This window comes from Misgurnus anguillicaudatus, chromosome 9, assembly GCF_027580225.2.
Source record: "Misgurnus anguillicaudatus chromosome 9, ASM2758022v2, whole genome shotgun sequence".
NCBI lineage: Eukaryota > Metazoa > Chordata > Actinopteri > Cypriniformes > Cobitidae > Misgurnus > Misgurnus anguillicaudatus.
In genome coordinates, this window is record NC_073345.2 from 24,767,190 (window position 1) to 24,788,395 (window position 21,206).

General features: G+C 37.1%; 1 protein-coding gene across 2 annotated transcripts in view; it reads left to right on the forward strand.

Moving 5' to 3' along the window:
• unc5da (unc-5 netrin receptor Da) overlaps positions 1-21,206 on the forward strand; it is a 305,716-nt gene that overhangs the window by 227,798 nt on the left and 56,712 nt on the right. For both annotated transcript variants that reach the window (XM_073871343.1, XM_073871344.1), the window contains exons 3-6: positions 2,853-2,996; positions 3,202-3,305; positions 15,557-15,737; positions 19,877-20,044. In XM_073871343.1, the coding sequence (XP_073727444.1) occupies positions 2,853-2,996; positions 3,202-3,305; positions 15,557-15,737; positions 19,877-20,044 (597 nt within the window). The remainder of the gene's footprint in view (positions 1-2,852; positions 2,997-3,201; positions 3,306-15,556; positions 15,738-19,876; positions 20,045-21,206) is intronic.

Consider the following 21,206-nt stretch of genomic DNA (forward strand, 5'->3'; position numbering starts at 1 on the left):
TGCCACGTAGCAATAAAAAATATACTAAAAACCTTGATTATTCTGGTTAGTCACATTGTACTGCTATTATTTTGAACAAGACTGTATGTAGGGGAGAGCGGGGCACAACCTAACGCTTTTTGGTTTCGTCTCAATCATTCAACAAATATTTAAGTTTGATTCATTATATTTTTACACAAGCAACACATACATCTCTGCTACAAATGAACATTTGAAGTTTGTTTCTAGTACTTACCATTCTTGGACAATTACACCAAACGTGACAGAAGTGCCAACAGACAGGGGGTTAGTTGTAACACTTGCTAAAAAATTAAGTTTGCAGGCAAATATTTCAATACTATTTTGTCTATATACTTGAAGTGGATTTTGTTAATATATCTGTCTATAAATAGACAGGTATCCACACTGTATTCATTCATTCAGCCCTTTTCTAACAATAGTTTAATTATAAATGGATAGAAATGTGTAAATATGTGAGAAAAAGCGGCACAATTATGACAAATATGTGACCCCGGCTGTAATAACCATACTATAGTTTAAAAGATCAAATTTTGAGAAAATAAGCATCAAGCAAGTCTGATTTTAGCCATTCATTTCATTATAATTTCAATCTTTGACGTGACCTTATTCATTTAATATCAAAGATATGAACAAAAATAAATTTCACACGATTTTTGATAAGACACATTTATTTTGTTGGCAGCCAGCAATCATTCGTGTGTAGCCTATTTAAAACAACGGCAAGAATTATGCTAACGTTAGCGGATTTTATAATGTAAGTGCTGAGGGGTTAGTTGTAACACAGCGTTACAATTAACCCCGATGCGTCAAAATATTTTCAAGCCCACCAAAAAAAGTTGCCAAGGGCTGCACACATATTTCAAAACGATGCTATGTTTTAGTCAACAAGACACTGATTAATATGACATAGCATTGGATTTGGTATCTTACACCCAACTTAGAAACCGAAAAAACATATGATGAAAAAATGTACTTACATGCCACCAAAACACTCGTTCATCAATAACTCTCTGGAAAAACATTATACATTTCCAATAATTTGAGATAAATCGTCTTTTGGCAGCGTGAAAAAATACCGGAAAAAACAAATCGCTCAACCTTGTGCAACAATGTAAACAGTCCGTGTTACAACTAACTAGTTTTTGCCCCACGCACCCCTACCTTATGGGAACAGATATGCATACATTTGGTACCAATACATACCTTTGAGATAGTAATATGAACTCTTTAGGTGCAAAGGTGTACTTTTTTGCCCCAGTGACAGCTGCATTTAGTGTTACTGTGCTTAAAATTGATTGTAACATGTTACAGCATTGCAGCTGTAATGTCATGTTGTTTAGTTTGATGTTGTTTCCTAAATTTAAAGAGAATACTGTTCAGGTAATGAGGCTGTTGAGCGCAGAGGTCTTTAATATCCTCCATATTATGTCTATATGTTTTTATTACAAGTGTTTCCCTCAACAGGGAAAATCAACAGGCTATTTTGCCAAGTTATTTAGAGGTCTAATTGACTTAATATTAATGGTCCGTGTACTCTACTACGCTTCGATACAACTGTACAAGTGTATTTATTTTTTTACTATCCACAGGGTTTTTAGTAGACATCATAGATGATATATTCGGCAAAGTCACATTATCGTGTGACTATGCAGCGTTCCATCGGAACAGTCGGCGGGGGAATTTTATCAGTTATATTCGGCAGGTATTTGGAGCAGGTGTGCTATATTGAAGGTGTCTGCTGCTATCTTTTTCCCTCCTTTCGGCACAGAAAGCTTAGCTTCTCTTCTGTCACTTCTGTTCTGTTCCCCACAGGCCTGTTTGAAAGATAATCATTCAGATTTAAGGGATTATAGATGCTCAGAATCCTGACCTGACTCGGTTTCCCTTTATTTAGCAATTCCCTTTTCATTTCAAATCTTTTCCCTCTCTCCTATCGGGGTGACTGCGACTCTCCGCTTTCATCTCGCAGTAACTCACGGTTCTCGGACTGAGCAATTTCAAATAGATTTTCCTTTTGCTTACCTTAATATCATTAAAGATGACTCTCATTTTCTCTCGGTACTGCAAGTACACCCACGGAGACCCACCGAAGGCTTGCATTAATTCTGCCGTCTGCGGCCGTTTCATAGTCATAATTCTGCCTCTGCTCACCCTTAACTTAATTGTGGCACTAATTCACAGTACAGTTTCATTTAGAAATGTTTTTACTATTGGAGCCATTATCTCTCTCTGTTGGGTCTCTCTCTGTGGTGCAAATGTTTCCCCAGAATTGGCCTGGCTCGTATGTTTTCGTTGCATTTTGAAGAGCATTCTGGGCATTGCCTGCGAGAATGTAATCCACCACCTCAAACGTCGCCTGCATAATTTAATGTTTGGTCGGCACAACAGCAGCGCTAAAATTAGGCTTATGAATACATTATAGAGGAGTTTTGGAAGAGAGCCCGGGGATTGCTTTCAACAACACTCTCTATAGGAAGATATGCATTATTCTTTAATAATAATTCCCACACACTATCTGACTCACATCATCTAGTCTCTTCAATCTATTCTTACCTGGTAGGAGTTCATGCGTGTTTATAAAAGAACCGCATGTGTTTTGTTGGTTCAGTAAACCTTGGTGATAAATACTTTGAACATTTCTTATGACAGCTACTACAAAACAAAATCATTGCTCAGAAGTTGTTCTATTTAAGCATCTTGAAATTGAAAAGACAAATGTGAGTTGATGCAGAAAGCAATGTATAGAGCTATACAAGTAATGTGCATTGCATATTAAACTCATTTTTACTTTCTGCGTCGCTCACAGTCCATCTTTTTGTCTTTCCGTCCAGGGCTAAAGATCCGTGAAGTGATGATAAATGTGTCCAGACAACAGGTGGAGGACTTTCATGGACCAGAGGACTTTTGGTGTCTGTGTGTAGCATGGAGTCACTTGGGTACGTCCAAGAGTCGGAGAGCCACTGTCCGTATTGCCTGTAAGTATAATTTAATTTCTGTAATACTTAATCAATATCTTGTTTAAAGGTGATGTGTGTAATATCTGTGCCATTACTCACAACAAATGGAGTTTATTAAATACAGAATGACTAATGAAATTATGCTTCCAAGCATAATGAAAACTCTTGTGGAAACGAATACATTAGCTAGCTGCTATCAATATACATTTTTGTTGTCATGTAGACCTGAGGAAGAATTTTGAACAGGAGCCGCAGGGGTTGGAGGTGCCAATCAACGGCATGATCGTTCTCCACTGCCGCCCACCAGAGGGAGTGCCTGCAGCTGAGGTGAGTACATTCACAGCGCCCCCTACCAGCTTGGATGTATAATTGTTTATTTTACAGAATGTATTTTACCCAAGAACAAGTAAAATAATGTTTCCTTAAAATAAAAGGTTTTTTTGTCTGGCCAGCATGATCTCACAAGAATGAATGCGTATTTTACGAGTTGGCTAATTTGTATAAAGTGAATCGTACAAAAACCATAGACTGTAAAAAAATGACATAGTGTCCGTGACATCACCCATTGGTTTCTGAAGATCGTTTTTGAAGCTTAAAGACGGTGCCTGCCATCGCCATCTTGGCCGAGCGTCACCGCGCATCACTCGCGGATATCCGAAAATGGGTTAAGAGGCGGGCGTGGGTGAAGCTGAGGTGGCTGGTTGCTGAAACCACGCCCGGCTAGCTCAACTCTAGTGACGGCAGTGGCTGTTCAACCGTCAATCAAGTGGCCATGCCCTTAATTATGCAGAACTTTAAAGCAACACTATGTAGTTTCCATGTAAAAATTACTTACAGCTCCCTCATGTGGTTGAAAAGCGCAACAGTGCCTGTGTTTCCTACCCTCCACCGCCACTTTCAGAGTGTGCTTGTAGCAGCTAGGAGGCTGCTCAGGTTGCAGCAACAGTACAATTTGTCCGTTTAAAAGTTGTTCTATCACTGAAATAATTTTAGAGACATTATTTAAAGGTAAAAAAACTACATAGTGTTGCTTTAAGGGTTAATATAATTTAAACGGATGAGTTACAAAAAAATATCCCCATTACAGTTGTCATTAAGAGAAAAATTAGTTATATAGACCAAAAACACTTTGTACCAGGCTGTAAACATATTATTTTCTACTGTAATGTTGGCCATTTTAACATGGAGGTCTATTGGAATTGACTCCCTTTTGGAGCCTGCCTCTAGCGGCCAGTCGATGAATTGCAGTTTAAATCACTTCCGTATTGGCTTCATCAGAGAGATTGAAAGGTTGCCCCTTGACAAAAACATACGATTATCTTAATAAAAACCCTCACCCCTAACCCTGCCCCTAACCCCAACGTCGCAGGGGCAAAAGCAAATCGTACAATAATGTATAAATGTGGGCGTAAGAATTAATATAAATTAACCACCTCGTAAAATACGTTCAAATAGTCATGAGGTCATGTTTCAAAGTTTTTGTAGTGCAAAAGGGTTTTCAGACATTATAAAGGTAAGAAAGAAATGGTTCTTTGGGGAGCAAAAAATAGTTCTTAAAGGCATTACCTTTTCAGCACCTTTATTTTTAGAAGTGTAAGGTTGGGTTTATGAAAGTGTGCCGTATATTTCTAATGGCTCTGGGTCGATGATATATTCAGAGTGAATTTGTATTCTTGTAACAAGGTCTACTTTCCATGTACACATGTGTGTTGATTTTTTTCAAAGCTTTTCGCGAGTACCTTTCATGGCATCAGCTAAAAGCATGTTCAGATGTTTCATGCCTCTTATGAAGTCCATATTCATTCTCCCTGAAGAATATTTTAAGAAGCCGTGTGCGCATTTACTGGTGGAAAGTAGACGAAAAACTGCACTTACTGTATGTTTCCTCCTCTGTGTTGTATCTAATGTTGATTCTCCGTATTTTGTGTGGTTACTTTTTAAAAGTAATGCATTGCAATATCGCAATTTACCCCAACATTGCAGTGAGTGTCTGCGTAATGCTTTTTGAGCTTCTTTGTGAGTGTGTGTGTATCTGAACAAGAACCGCCCACCATGCTGCTTAGTTCCAAAAGAAGATAAAAGATTCAGCTGAAATGAAAAGATTTGCTGGGCTTCTTTTCTTCCATGTGCAGGGTCATTCGCTAGGCCTTTTCTCATGTATGCATGAATTCCAGTAGAGGAAAACAGACTTTCAATAATGGCAACAGAATCCCACCGTACCCTTCTGAGCTGCTGTCCTTTGTCCCTGGAAAGATTATTGTACTCGGAACAGAGCTTTGGTGTGAACTATAATCCCTCTGTCTGTTGTCATGTAAGAATGTGCTTTTCAGTTTCTGACAGGAAATGATAGGGAATATAGCGAGCATCAAAGAAATGATTCAAGCGCTAGTTTGATGAAGTGGGAAAGGAGTGAATCGGCAGGCTTTTGTGTTTGTGACTTGATTGTGATTTGAATCGAATTGGCCACATTGCATGGAGTGTTGAATTGGATTTTGAATCAGAATCAGAGGATTTATTACATTCAAAGAAGACTCATAAAACAAAAGGAATATGCAAAGAAGAACTAGGCTACTTTTATGCCTGTTTATTTCTTGACACATGAAGTGTATAAAGTTGCATACTTTCATCATATAAGCATAGTTAGACTTGAATTTGGCATACTAAACCACAAATGTGACCCTGGAACATAAAACCAGTCATAAGTAGCATGGGTATATTTGTAGCAGTAGCCAACAATACATTGTATGGGTCAAAATTATAGATTTTTTTATGTCAAAAAGATATTTTGTAAATTTGTCACTGTAAATATAAATATATATTTTTTTTAATTGGACCTATATTTAAAAAATAATATGTATTTATATTAAAAAATAAATAAAATGTACCTTTATGTTAAAAATATTCATATGTCTTTTATATGTTCATATATGAAGAGTTTGGTTCCAAAACGCAATAAATCCATTTTGACTAATTTATGTAAAAATGTGTTTTCTATACCAAGAAAGTGACAAGATGAAAACCACTATTTTCTGTTACAAACTTTCACATAGCATCTTTAGGTCATAATAACATAAAAAAATCTAATCCTTAATTTGATTTTCAAAGATTTATTATAAAAAACTATTTTTTTTCAGCAAAATGTTGACTTTTTTAAATAAAGTTTTTTTAAATGCTATAATAATATAATAATATAATTTAATCAATATATCAATGTGCATTCATCTTTGCCATATTATTTTCATTTAGTTGACTAGTGGTATACACTGATTAAAAAAAATAAACATTAATGGCATTAATCAAAACAGCTACTTTGTCATATTAAGAACACTGTCATTGCTGCTGTTATACTTGAGACATCGTCAATGAACTTTTTTGACAGAGATCAGCTGGAAAATATTTTGGTTCTGCTCAATTTTCGTTGACTTAAAATAATGGAAAAATTGTTCATAAAATCCCCTGGGGTCAGTTTGTTTGATGCTGTCCTGTGAGAACAAGCAACAGCCGGCATCTTCCGAGTGCCTCTCATGTAAATTTTTGTTGGCTTACATTTCTTCCCCACCACACAAAACCACCACAGGTTTATCAATGTAATCAAAATTACTATTTTGGTTTTGTTTGTTTGTTGATCACGAAGTACAAAGTAGATGAGAAAAACTAGGATTTTGTGTGTATTCAAAGCGCCGCCATTAATGTTTACAGTGCGTGGAATGGTGCACATTGATTGGTTAAGTGGATTTATTGCATTCTACAGAGAAGGAGGACTGGACTGGAAAAAATGGAGAAAATATGACAGAATAACACGGCCGATATTAGATTTTGCGTAAAATGAAGAATTGTTTTTTTTATACTGACCAGAGGTGCGTTTCCCAAACAACGACGTAACTGGTTGCTGAATGACCATAGTACGATGCATCATTGGAGAAACGAACTACTTGTCATGACTGTTTCACGAAAGCATAGTAACTTTGTCGCACATACGTCGTTTGAACCATGTTGGTTTAACAACATAGTTGATGATGTCACGTGGGAGGTGAAGTACTAATTAATCTGTGCAAATCGATTTAATGTCAGATTATTGCTGTATATAACATATATTGCATCGGAAGACTGATTTTGTTATTGTGATTTAGTTATCTGTTGTTTATTTCCAAGATATTTAATTCACATGCAAGCTCTTACGTCACTCCTCCCAGGGATTCCCCAGGGTCTTAAAGCTCGTAGCTTTCATTCTATTTACAAATTTAAAGACGTAAAATAAAATGTTAATATATTTAGAATTATGGATATAGACTGTACTACACGTTTTTTGCTTATTTTGTTAAAAAGCATGATCAACGTAAGTCTACATATGATAATAACAAGGAACGATGCTTCTAACGACAGGTGAAGAGCTGTGGTTCCAACGATGCGGTAATGATGCAGTTTGCGAATGTTCGTTTCAACGATGATTTCGGGAAACACCAAATCGTTGAACAATGTTAGTAACGATGGAACTTATGATGTTCGTTGGCTAACGATGCTTTTGGGAAACGCACCCCTGATACAATACTCATTTTGGCGGCAACTAAATTTTTTTTAAATGCCGTTTATTGCATTTTGGAACCAAACTCTTCATATGTTTTATTCAATTTCACTCTATTAAATTCATACTGGAAAGCAATTCAGATTACTCTTTGCTACCCCAAAGCAGGAACTACACTGGAAAGCTCTCTCAATTCATTTCGAACTGCTCAAAACCCGGGTTTAAAGCCCTGCTCAGGTTCACCACAGTGACAAGCCTGTAATATAAAGCCTCCAACAGAGTTTTGTGACAAGCTTAGGAAGATTTTCATGTGCTTAGAGGAAATCAAACTGGCAATTTCTTCTCATAAACCCAATGTCATATTATTATCATCACCCCCCAGTTTCTACAGAGATGATAAGTGATACCGCTGTGTCTGCCTCTCAGAGGAAAGAGTAGAGAGGGATGCTGACAGATTCCTTGCTTATATATATATATATATATATATATATATATATATATATATATATATATATATATATATATATATATATATATATATATATATATATATATATATATATATATAGTGGTTTGTTTTGTTGTTTCATACTCTCCGAATTCTTTGTAGTTGTTTCAAAAAGTATGATGCTTAAACTAGGCCACCATGAGCACATCAGCTAAAAAAAAATCTCGTGCCATCTGTCATGTTGAAAACTGAGCCAAAACGGCTGTACGGTGTGCGGCTGTGTGTGATCTGGATGGGAAGAAGCCACGCACAACCACCACTACAGCTAATCAATGGTAACTAGAGCCAACATGGCTCTTCCGTCGAATAGGATAGTCACTGTGTTAAAGCACCGCAAGCCAGGCTAAGACGATGTTTGAGAGCAGGCCAAGATCTGGATCCAGACTGAGAGCCTGGTGCCAAAAGGGTTTTCCGCTGGAGATTACAGGTTGGCAGGCGAATGCTCCCTCTGTAATCATTGCCGCTCTAAGTCTAAAGGTCAACCTGGAGAACTTTGCCACTGGGTAGACATTTGAGCCAAAATGGCTCCCCTGTTGGCCGGCTGATACCATCTTTGGAACGAGCACAAGTCTGGCTCACACTGAAAACTGATCAAGGGTTTGGAGACGGGTTGCCAGGTTGCTATATTCAAACTCCAGCTCTTTGCTTCTCATGGGTTAATTATTTTGCTCTTGATTTTGGCAGAAAAACGTGAAAACTTGATTAAATCCCATTTTTTCCAAAGACATTTCCAAAAGGTCACGGGCTCAAAACTATTTTGCCGTTGTTTGTTCTGGCACGTGTCATTGCCGTCCTTTGTTTGTTCCCCGGTTGAACGGAAAGCTGTTTAGAAAATATCATTTCCCTGGAGCTATAAGATCATCCCTGTTGAATAATGAACATAACATAATTAAAACAATTACGCCAACAAGGAAATGAAAGTGTGATATTAGCTGTCAAAGTAAAGTTCATACAGATTACTCACAGCGAAGATGAGAAAAAAACTCTCAATAACTTTGAGAGACCGGACCGATCATTAAGCCCATATTAGCCTTACAATCTTTGTCCTGCAATGCAATTAATCATTCAGTCTGATGAAGCAAAGTCATTTAAAGTGCTTAAAATGTAATTATTCAACAATAAACACAGCGTGGCTCGCGCTGTCAGGAGGAAAACGAAGAGAAAGGACACGTCCGGTTTGGTCTACCCCGGCATCCGAAAGAGCTTCATTGGATTGGTAAAGTTCATTTCTTTAATGTGATTCGGTGAAAGTCATTGCGGCGCTCATAAGGGGCCACGGTCTTGATTGAAACAAAGTGATGTAAAGGGACGTTAATGAAACTAGAACTTAATTGAGTAGGATTGAAGAAAACCGAACGAGACCTCCGTCTGTAATTGCCTTCTTGTCACTTTCACTTTCCGTCTAAATGAATGTAAATCTGCGGGGTGATTTTTTTTTTTGCCCAGAATGACGATGTTATGAGGTGTTTTACTCATTTCAAGATTAATTGAATTGACCTGTAGGTACGTGCCCTATTCAGACTGAAAGGGTTTTATTTTATATGAATGGTGAAAGGACGGGTTAAAGTGACACTCCACTTTTTTTGAAAATATATTCATTTTCCAGCTCCCCTAGAGTTAAACATTTCATTTTACCGTTTTGTAATCCATTCAGCCGATCTCGGTGTTTGGCGGTACCACTTTTAGCATAGTTTAGCAAAATCCATTGAATCTGATTAGACCATTAGCATCGCGCAAAAAATAAACAAAGAGTTTTGATATTTTTCCTATTCAAAACTCGACTCTTCTGTAGTTACATTGTGTACAAAGACCGACAGAAAATTAAAAGTTGCGATAATTTCAGCCTGATCTCACGAATTTCCGTGGGATAGTCACAGCATTCTTTGCTTATTTTTCCGTGGCATTCGCACGGATCTCCGCATTTTTCCGTGGCTCTGCTACGGACTGTCTTTTTCTGTGGCATTCTCACGGATTGGTTACTCAACTGTTTTGTCCTATTTCTTACCATTGTCACTTCGGTTTAGGGTTAGATTTACATGAAATGACATCCTTACCCAAACCTAACTCTAACCCCAACGCCAGGCGACAATTGTTTAAAGTTTAGAAAATATAAAAGAATAAATCAGAAAAAAATAGTATAACCCAATAGTTAAAGTGACATACTAACGCAAACACCAAATCAAACCCTAAACCGAAGCGGAAATGGTTTGAAAATAGGAAAAAGCAGTTGAGTAACTAATGCCACAGAAAAAGACAGTCCGTAGAAGGGCCAACGGAAAAATGCGGAGATCCGTGAGAATGCCACGGAAAAATGAGCAAAAAATTCTGTGACTATCCCACGGAACTTTGTGAGATCACGTTGGATTATTTAGACAGATATGGCTAGGAATAATACTTTCATACTGGCGTAATAATCAAGGATTTTGCTGCCATAAGATGGCTGCAGGAGGCGCAATGATATTACGTAGCAGCCGAAAATAGTCCCCTAAGTAACTTTCAATAGCAGGGGACTATTTTCAGCCACTGCGTAATATCATTGCACTTTTAATTTTCTGTCGGTCTTAGTACACAATATAACTACAGAATAGTTGCATTTTAAATAGTAAAAATATCAAAACTCTTTGGTTATTTTTTTGCGCAATGCTAATGGACTAATCAGATTCAATGGATTATGCTAAGCTATGCTAAAAGAGGCACAGCCAAAATTTTGTTGTTTCAACTTATATGTTTAAGTGATCCAACTTTCACTTTTTACAGTGTAGCTACGGTAACATAAACTAACAACGGACGGTCTAGTTTTTCATAATTTAAAGCAGTGTTTCTCAAACTTTTCTGCCATTCCTTACTTTGGAGGTAGGGAAGTGTTCCCGAGCCCCACCAGTACCTAAACAACCCAACAAAATGGTAATCATCTAGACTTTAAGTTTAAATGTTGAAATTTATTTAATCACATCATTTTTCAAAACATAACAGCATTAAACACTTTAAAAAGGGAAAATGAATGTATAAATGTATAATCACTTTGAATGAAATAAGACTTAAATCTTATATAATCAAAACATTCAGCTGTATCTTAAAATCTGCATGATCTAGACACATAACTAGTCACAGAAACAAATATTTTAGGCATTTTACTTACGTGATTGTTGATTTATTTAGTCCAGAAAAACTGGTTATGTTCTGCAAGGCAGGTTTGCAGATTTTGTAAGTTTAAAGCCAGGAAAACAAACCTATTTACAAAGTCTACCATTTAAAAGCATTACAGGGTTAAACAATAGGACTTTTAAGTTGTGTAAATGTGGTTTTAAAAAGAAAAAAATATATACAGGTATGTTTTATTAGACCTAAAACTGATGTTGTAATATTACAACCGAGGGTTTTACAGGGTTAAAAGTAAATAAAAATGCAACTGTGTTTGCATTTTGTCACTGACAAAGTCATCATAGTTTCTTTTCGGCTGGCATTTTGGTTGATTAGGTCCACTGGCTGTCTTGGTTTTCTCTGCGGGTGCTGAATCTCCAGTTTTCTTTTCATCCTGTTTTACAAACGTATCCATATATTTAACTTTTATATCCCCTACCGCCTATACCACCTCTCCACATAAAAGTTTTTGTTCCACTTCAATTAAGCCTATATGGTTCCATTTCCTCCCGTTTGTCATGCCCCATTTGTAATGTTCCTATACCCCACCAGTGGGACTCGCCCCACACTTTGAGAAACACTGATTTAAAGGATGTCTAGAAAGAGGTTCAGTTACCCATGACATCCGAGGTTATCTTTGTTGTCCTCGGAAAGGCTGAGTTGGTAGGCGGGGTGTCGTGGCAGTCCACTTTCACGGGGGTTTAATTGGAACAAATGTGCTCATTAAGCAAATGCATTTCCACTGTTTCCTGTCCGGAGGCTTGTTGCACTCATTTGAATTTGTTCCTCAGTGAATCTCTCCTCTTATCTCTCCAATTTTCCACAAGCAACCACCCTTCTACACCAGAGGCCCGGCGCAGACCCAGAAACAGGCTGCGATTTGAATGCAAAACACCCAAAGTCATATAAAACAAGACTTTTTTAATAGCTAACAGGCTCTTTAAGGAATTGAAGGAGAAGATAAAGAAAAGTGTGAGATTAAATCTCAGATAAAAGAAATAATTAGTACAAAGAAAATGAAAGGATTTAGATAACATGCAGTATGGGAATTTGGGAGAAGGTGTTCTGAGTTTAAGCCAGGCTGATGTAAGTGTTTTTAGCTAGAGAGAAGACGACCAGTTGACACGACTGGATTGGCTGTTGAGATGAGGTCGGTGCTCTGCCCCCCACCAAACACTAAATTTCCTAAATGTATGGACCAAAATATTATGTCTTTTCCATGTGTTTTACTGTTTACTGGCCACAGCGTGTGAATTCATTATGACTTAATCAGTAAATTGAACAGAAATTGTTTGTTTGTTCTAGACAGTGGCCTCCGGCAATGCTGTTCTCTGGGCGAACCCATGGCACAAATAGAGAGCTCTCAAACGTATACCACACATTCAAAAGACTTTACAGAAGTGCACCTGCTCTCTGTATTACTCCCAGTGAAAATAAAACAGGTTTTTACAAGGCCTTTCCCTGTGTTTTATTTTGCCGCCCTCTCTCACATTGGCTGCTGTCTGTCTACATAGTAGTAAATGGACTGCATTTATATAGCGCTTTTAACAGACCTATGGCCATCCAAAGCGCTTTACAATTAGCCTCACATTCACCCATTCACTCAACCATTCACATATCCTTAGTAGGATAAGCAGTCTAATTAAAAAAAATATCTGCCTGCTAAAATCCATAAATGTAAAAGGGGTGGTAACAGGGCAGGTCAAATTAATCAAATAATACATACAATTGCTCAAGTAAGACATGCATAATTTATTTGGTTCCTTTGAAATTAGTTTTTGACATTTATTATTCTGTTTGTTTAAACGACTATAAACTATAAAATCGCTAATTTTATATGAAGTCTTTTAAAGAAGTTGTGTCACTGCAACCCAATCTCAAGGCAACTTTTGGTAAATATTTGATTCCTTTATTCGTGTTCATGGATATATATTTTTTGTGTCACGAATTTCTGTAAATAGTTTTCGTGTCTGTAGCACGACTTTCTTTTTCGTGTAATTTTATGTATTGTTTTTACATTTCTCCTCTATGTTTTACCATTGTTGCTTGGGGTTGGGGTTAAAACAACTTTGTTACATTTCAAACATCCTATCCCAAACTCCAAGTCTAACCCCAAGCGAAAATAGTTTAAAAATAGAAAATAAAAATGAAAAAACAGTACTTAAAATAACACAAAAAAGAAAGTCGTTCTAGGGACATGCAAAAACTATTTATAGAAATTTGTGCTGAGTGACACAAAAAAGACATTTGTGCTCAACAGTGGCGGCTCGTGACGGCTCTTTTGAGGGGCGCAATTTCAAAATATGTGTTCGTAGTGTCATGTGTGTGGTGCTACTATTTTCAGAACGTGTTTGTTGCGTCATGTGAACCATGTGCATCACATGTTTTGTCAAAATAAGTTCCTGCAGCACACGCGTCAAAACCATTTATGATAAAAGAGACGCTCACGTTCACAAAATACATGCAAGACACTCCCTTAATAGTAAACTCTGATTACGTATAAGATTATGCGAGTATTTGGCAAACGCGGGCATCTCTTTTATCATAAACCCTTTAGAGGCATCTGCAGCAGGCTTTTATTTTGACAAGACACGTGATGCACATAGGTTCATTCGATGCGCCAAACACATATTTTAAAAATTACGAACCACACATGACGGGCTACATACAGGTTGTAACAGACTTCGCATCGTGTGCCCTCGAAAAAAGAAGTCATCGCCCGCCACTGGTGCTCAATGACAGCGGAAAATTGTGTAAAAAAAAAGAATAAATAAATCAAATATTTTGTGACTATACCACAAAATGCCTTGAGGTAGGGTTGGTCACCGCTCCGCCATGTCTGCAACACCTCTCGAGAGCTGTCAGATGTTTTTAAAATTGCAATGTTAAAAGTACACGATTACAAGTACAATAGTAAGTCTGTACAGAGCCCCCCCAGAGGATGTCATTCTTTAACTGTAGACAGTAGGCTTTTTTTACTGGAAGACGGTATTTCTTATGCTATCGCTGCTATTTCTCCCATTCATAGGAAGACCATTGACGCATCTCTGTAATATTAAATTTCTTTGTTTTATATGATCTGCCCGTAAAGTTGCTATAAATCATTCTGATTGGCTAAACAAAATAAACTTTCTGTTGCTGTCATTTTTTGTGTGTACTGTAGATAACATGGTCTAAGGTTGTCAAAGAAACAGAAGTGATATTTGGACACCTATTACAATGATATCTTTCAGGTAATAGGGACGTTTTTGCTTGTCGTTCCATATTTGAGTAATTCAAATTGGCATTAATTCTGTGCAGACAGCCAACCGAATAGGATATGGCAAGAGAGGAGAGACAGAACCTCTGTTGATCCGGGAGCTCTGGTGTGGAACGAAGAAAAGAGTGAAATTAAAAGCATATGATGAAAGAGTTTTCTCTGGCCATCAGAGAGAGAGAGAGAGTGAGAGAAAGAGAGAGAGAGAGAGAGAGAGATGTCTAACACATGACAATCTGATGGTTGATATATTGATTTTTATATCTTCATTATTTTTGCAGGGCTTAAAGAGAGAGAGAGAGAGAGTTTTATCCAGGCTGTGTGTGTATTTGCTGCTGCTTTTTTTCCACAGAGGGCATGATCTTAAACATACCCAGAGTTTCCCAAGGGTCGTGCTGTGTTTTTAATCTGCGAACACGCACTGACATAAATCAACCCATGTCCCTGTGGCCTGATGACTGCTGCCCCTCTGGACCGACTTAGAACTGGCGGCTGTTGGCAAACGATTGCAATTTACACGACCAACCATGCGAACAGGGAGCGTCGCCACGGCATTGCTACGTTTGTAAATCCTAATGAATCTCGCCGGCAAATGTCAAAGCTGAATAAATAACACTAGACCGGGCATGACCTTATAATCACCTTTAACTCTCTTGATAGCACATCACCTTACCGATAACTGACGCTGAATAAGCTGCCTGTTGACCTTTGAACTGTGACCCAGTTATCAAGACAAGTTGTAATGTGACTATACAGCAATGCAGACCGTGCCTTAAGAGAAAATACACCATATGGCTGTTCTTTAACCATAGTGCTTGCTGGTTTCAACCTGTCAATATTTTATAGATCATGCAGAGGTGCTTGAAATGCTTGCTGGTTGCCTTTTCTTGACAACATTTCTGGTCTTTAATTGGCTGGGAATATGTTTCTTTTAAACATGCTGTCATTGGCGATGGTTTGTGAAGTTTAAAAAAGGGAAAAAAGGTTACCACATAAAACCTCTGCACCCTGCTTTTGATAATTGCTGCTTGCTGTGTAAAGCAGTCTCGCAGTTGTTCGCTCTGTGTTGGCTGGATTGACAGTAAACTTTTAAGAAGTTATCATTAAAAAAGGTAAGTTTTAACCTGTCAAATCCTCTGTTTCTTTTTCAGGTGCAGTGGCTGAAGAACGAAGAACCGGTGAGTTCTCTAGACGATGTCAACATTGACACTCGAGCTGACCATAATTTGATCATCAATGAAGCAAGGCTCTCCCACTCCGGAAACTACACCTGCTTGGCCAGCAATGTCGTTGCTCGGAGACGTAGCGCAACTGCATCAGTCATTGTGTTTGGTATGGGACAACTGTTTTGTTCAAAATATTGTTTGTGCCAGTATCTGATACATTTTAGACTTAAAGGCTACAGTCTTACAAATAAAGTGCTTTAACAGGAGCATGGACATGTAAAAGCTCTGATAAATATACAGGCACCAACCTATTTAAAATCAATAAAGTCTTAAAATCAATCCTGAAATGGACAGGAAGCCAGTGTTGTGTAGCTAAGACAAAAGTAATGTCCTCATACTTTTTTTGTGTGCTCATACTTTTTAAGCTGCATATCTAAAAATATACCCCAAGGGCAGCATATACAAAGAAAACAACATAGGGCCCAATACTGATCCTTGGGGGACACCACAAAAAAGAGGGGCAGCAGATGACGAAAGTTCACCAAGGTGAACAGAAAAACTTTGTCGTTGGCAGGGAAGCGTTTTCCCTTAATTGAAGAGTTAACTCAGCAATGGCGGGGAAAGAGTTAATATAATTTAAGTGGATGAGTTATAAAAAAAATTCACCTACTTCACATATATAAATAAACACATTATTTTCTGCTGTAGGTTTGGACATTTTAACATGGAGGTCTATGGGAATTGATTCCCTTTTGGAGCCAGCCTTTAGTGGTCAGTCGATAAGTTTAAGTCACTTCCATATTGGCCTTATCAGAGATTGGAAGGTTGCCCCTCGGGTGTAGTTGAAACAGTTTTTCTTAAACTTTTGAGCACAAAAAACGATACATGTTTCATTAAAACATTTAAATCCCACAAAACTTCTGACTGTGTTTATTAGAATGTGTCGAAATTTGTCATGCTGCAACATGACCTGCCCATGCATTTAGTCAACTTCACCAACCTTAGTTAAACAGATTACAAAAATGATCACCTATAAATCATCATTCCACCCCAACACCAACCCTCTTTATTTTCGAAATCTTCAATAATTCATTACAACAGACATAATGTAGAAATACAGCGTTTTATTATTTTCCCAGACCTGCACCTGCGTGAGTCCATCACTTAGATGCCTGGTATGGGTTTGATTGTCTATTTTTGTCAACACATAATGAGTTAATGATTCTAACACTCCCTATGTGTTCAGGTTTGCCATAGTTCAGGGTCCATTAGCCTAATTGACACGGCCTCCTAGTGTTTCGTCCTCAATATTTTGATGGATACTGTTGGTGATATGGTGCATTTGCTTGCTATGTGTAACTTCTGAGATTCAGTCAGAGATGAAGGCTAAGACTGCCAGCATCTGAGTCGGATTAAACACAATAAAAAACTTTGACATGAGCTGTCAGATGCAGGCGGGCCTCATTGAGCTCTAACCGTATGATCCGCAATTAACGTTTAGCAGTCGGCATAGCATCTACAATTTAACAAGACTCCCGGCCATCCTCGAGGCTCAGTGTTAAAAGAGAATTGGCTTGGATGCTTTTTCGAGCATGAATCATATTTGTTTGTTGGTTTCTGTGTTTCTATACTCTAGCTGCGCTAACAAGATGATGCACTAGGGTTGCCAACCATCCTGTGTAATGCATAATCGTACCGTATACTGTACATACAGTAGCGGTCTGTATGACACAGTTTGACAATCTTACCCCCACACTGATGAGAATGCTTTAGTGTTTAGGTTTCATACAGACATCAGTTTTAAAAATACAGATTATAATATGAAACAGAAATATATAGGAAAATAAAATAAAATAAAATAAAATAAAATAAAATAAAATAAAATAAAATAAAATAAAATAAAATAAAATAAAATAAAATAAAATAAAATAAAATAAAATAAAATCTTCCACCTCTTCTTCCACCTCATCCTCTTCCTTCACTTATTCCTCTGCCTTATTGTCTTCTTCTCCAAGCTGACACCAGAATTGTGTTACTCTAACATGCTGTTGCTATGGTAATTAAAAGGTCTAAAAAATTGACACTTAAAAGTTTAATTGTTCATCTGTCTGTTCATGTTGAAATATTTATAAACAGTTGCTATTCTCTAGTGTTCTCATCTGCAAATTTAGAAAGTAAATTAATAGTGACAATGCAGCATGACATTAAAATTAATTTTACAGAAGGTACAATAAAGTCATGTGTCACTAAGTAATCTGATTGCATCTGATATGAAATTAACACTTTATTTAGTCAAGTAGTGAATGTATTTTGATTTACACACACGCACACACGCACTCACACACACACAGTAGCTGCTTTCTTTTTATTATTTATTCATTGCCTACTAAAATTAGAAATTGGTGCTTACGTTATGAAAAGAGAAATATAAAATATTATTCTATACTATAGGCTATACTATACATGATATTGCTGTCCAAAAGTAATTCAATGTACTATGCTTAATCCAATATTTAGTATCAAACTAACAAAGGTGAGATCTTTAGTAGTTCCTGTAGCTTAATTGGTTGAGAATTGCATTAGCAGCACAAAAGGTGATGTCTTCGATCTCCAGGGATCACACATACTGATTAAATGTATACCTTGTAATGCACTGTAACTCTGTTTGAATAAAAGCCAAATACATTAATGTAAATGTCTTTAAACTTAAATAGCAACTGATATGTGATATAAGCAGAGTGCTTTTTCCAACTGAACTATTTGAGTTTTCTTATCTGCACTCCAAAAATGTCTGGGTTATTTTTGACCCATAATGGGTAAATATTGGACAGAACACATGCTGGGTTAAAATTAATCCGTGCTGGGTTAAAAAAATGTACACAATGTTGGGTTGTTGTTATGCAACCATGGGGTATAATAACCCAGCAGTTGGTAAATTTTTAACCCAGCATATGTTCTGTCCAATATTTACCCATTATGGGTCAAAAATAACCCAGACATTTTTAGAGTGTGTCTGTTCTGTATACAGTATGCATCAGGTTTTCTCATTAAGTTTTTAGTATGGCTATCCGAGACATGTTTATGAAGTCACTGGCAATATTCGTTGAATCTAATATAATATCAGTGTAATCCAATTGAATCTCATACACATACCAATTAGATGATCTAGTCAGTCATCTCCCGGTTGAATAAATGACAGAAACACTTTTACATAGAGCTGTTTGCTTTTTTAAGACCTGTAGCCAAGTAACAAGGTTGTGCATCATTCAGAGCGAATTGAGAATGACTTAAATTCCAGTTCACTTGCTGATTTTCGGTTAAATTTGTATCGCACTCATAAATATGAAATGCAATCATATTTTTGCATTTCGTAAATTTTGCCTCTTTAACACCATCTCTGTTTGAAATGTAAAATTTCAGTTTACTTTACAGCATATGTGACACTAGACCACAAAACCAGTCATAAGGGTTAATTTTTTGAAATTGAGATCATCTGAAAGCTGAATAAATAAGATTTCCACTGATGTATGGTTTAGAAATTATTTGGAAGTCTTTAGCAATACATACTGCTAATGATAAATACATTTTGGATATATTTACAGTAGGAAATTTACTAAATATCTTCATGGAACATGATCTTTACTTGGTATGGGGAGGACCAGAAATACCATTATTTTGCATTCCAAACTATGACAGCATCTTAAGCATGCAACCATTGACAGAGATGACAAATATCACATTATTTTGTCACCACGCGCATGTAGGTCCAGAAAGCTGTTTTTAACAATGATAAGTAAATTCCTAAAGTGGTCTTTTTTTCTTATAACATGTTGTGGTTCTGGTTTCATGTGTTACAATACTGATCAATCTGCAGGTTATTTAGTGTTGTAACACATCCTGAAGTTTGCCTTCTCAGAGTTTTTCAAAATAAAATTAAATCGGGTTTTAATGTCAGGAGTTCCTGTCGGGACGAAAGTAACACTTGTTACTTTTGTCCCGCTGCTAATACTTTTGCAGTATGTTTGAAAACTATTTTAGTGTCAATTTGCGCAATTTGAAGGTTAATGGAAATGCAGCTAATAAGTGTGCAGCTTTAAATGATAAATGTCATTTTTTTGTGATTTACTTACAGCATAAATATGTTAATAGATTAAGAAACATTACATGATATATTTGATTTTTATTCTGAAGAACTTACAGTATCTTCTATTCAAAAACACATTGAATAGGCATTCGCTGTCACGGTTGTGGTAAAAACTACTAGCTAATGCTGATCCTCACCTCTCTTTTCTCTGTTGACTGCAGTGAATGGTGGGTGGTCATCCTGGACTGACTGGTCAGAATGTAACACTCGCTGTGGGAGAGGAGTTCAGAAGAGAACACGGACCTGCACTAACCCTGCACCGCTGAACGGAGGAGCTTTCTGTGAGGGAATGTCTGTTCAGAAGAGCAGTTGTACCTCTCCCTGCCCAGGTCAGAGGATACAGAGCTTTCAGCCAATAACAATGAGCTGAGAGGGTGGTGATAAGAGAGAAAGCTTGGGTATTTCAAAATAATACAGATCCTGCTTTGCAGATTTCATGCAATAACAAACATACAAGGTGACCTGTTTGCTTGAGTTGTTACAGCATTAAAAAGTAGGGCTTTGCAAAAATATTGATACAGCTATCATGATTTTTCCCACGGTTTCAATCTCTACTTTCGATATTTGCAAAATAAATACAGTATATATAAAAATCCCTCTGCATGTGTCGAACGACCTTATCCACCGCTGCTGCTGTAGTTGATGCTGTCCAGTTGTCTGTCATATACGGCCGTTCGGCCAATGTCTCAGAAGTTAGCGGGAGTGAGAAAATCGCAGAAAATTTTAAAACGCCTGCAGCTGACATGTGGAAAACTTTAGCTTTAATTTTTTTTTTAATTCAGTACTGCAACATGCTAGCGTATTGTATCGTGATACATTGTATCATGCATCATGTATCGTGATATGTATTGTATCGTGAGGCCCTTGCCAATACCCAGTCCTACTAAATAGTGCATACATTTATTCTCATAATGTATGTGTTCGTGTAGGCCCACAAATTTGTTTATCAACACTCTCTAGAGTAAGGATCTTCAACCTTTTTGTGAGCAAGGACTACCACAATGGAAAAAAACGAAATCTGGAGGGCTTTTTGATATAGTCTACTTTTACTTGATGTTTTATCAGTGTTTTAAATGTTAACATACATAAAAGAAGCCAAGCTAATATGAACATTTTAATAAATAGATATTAAAATTGAGGCTATTAATAGAATGTGCATTGGCGAGCAACTCACAGACTCTGGGCGGGCAAACGTTGCCCATAGGCACCATGTTGGAAACCACTGTCCTAAAGTTTTGGTTTCAGGCTTTATGAATTAAAGATCACATTCTTTATGATCCCATCTTTTAAACCCTAGTTAGTGTGTAATGTTGCTATAATAGCATAAATAATACCTGAAAATGATAAAGCTGAAAGTTCACTGCCAGGCGATATATTTTCTTTAAAGGTGCAGTGTGTAAATTTTTGTGGCATCTAGTGGTGAGGTTGCGAATTGCAACCAATGGCTCAGTTAACTGCTCACCCATTGCTTTTAAAACGGATAGAGAAGCT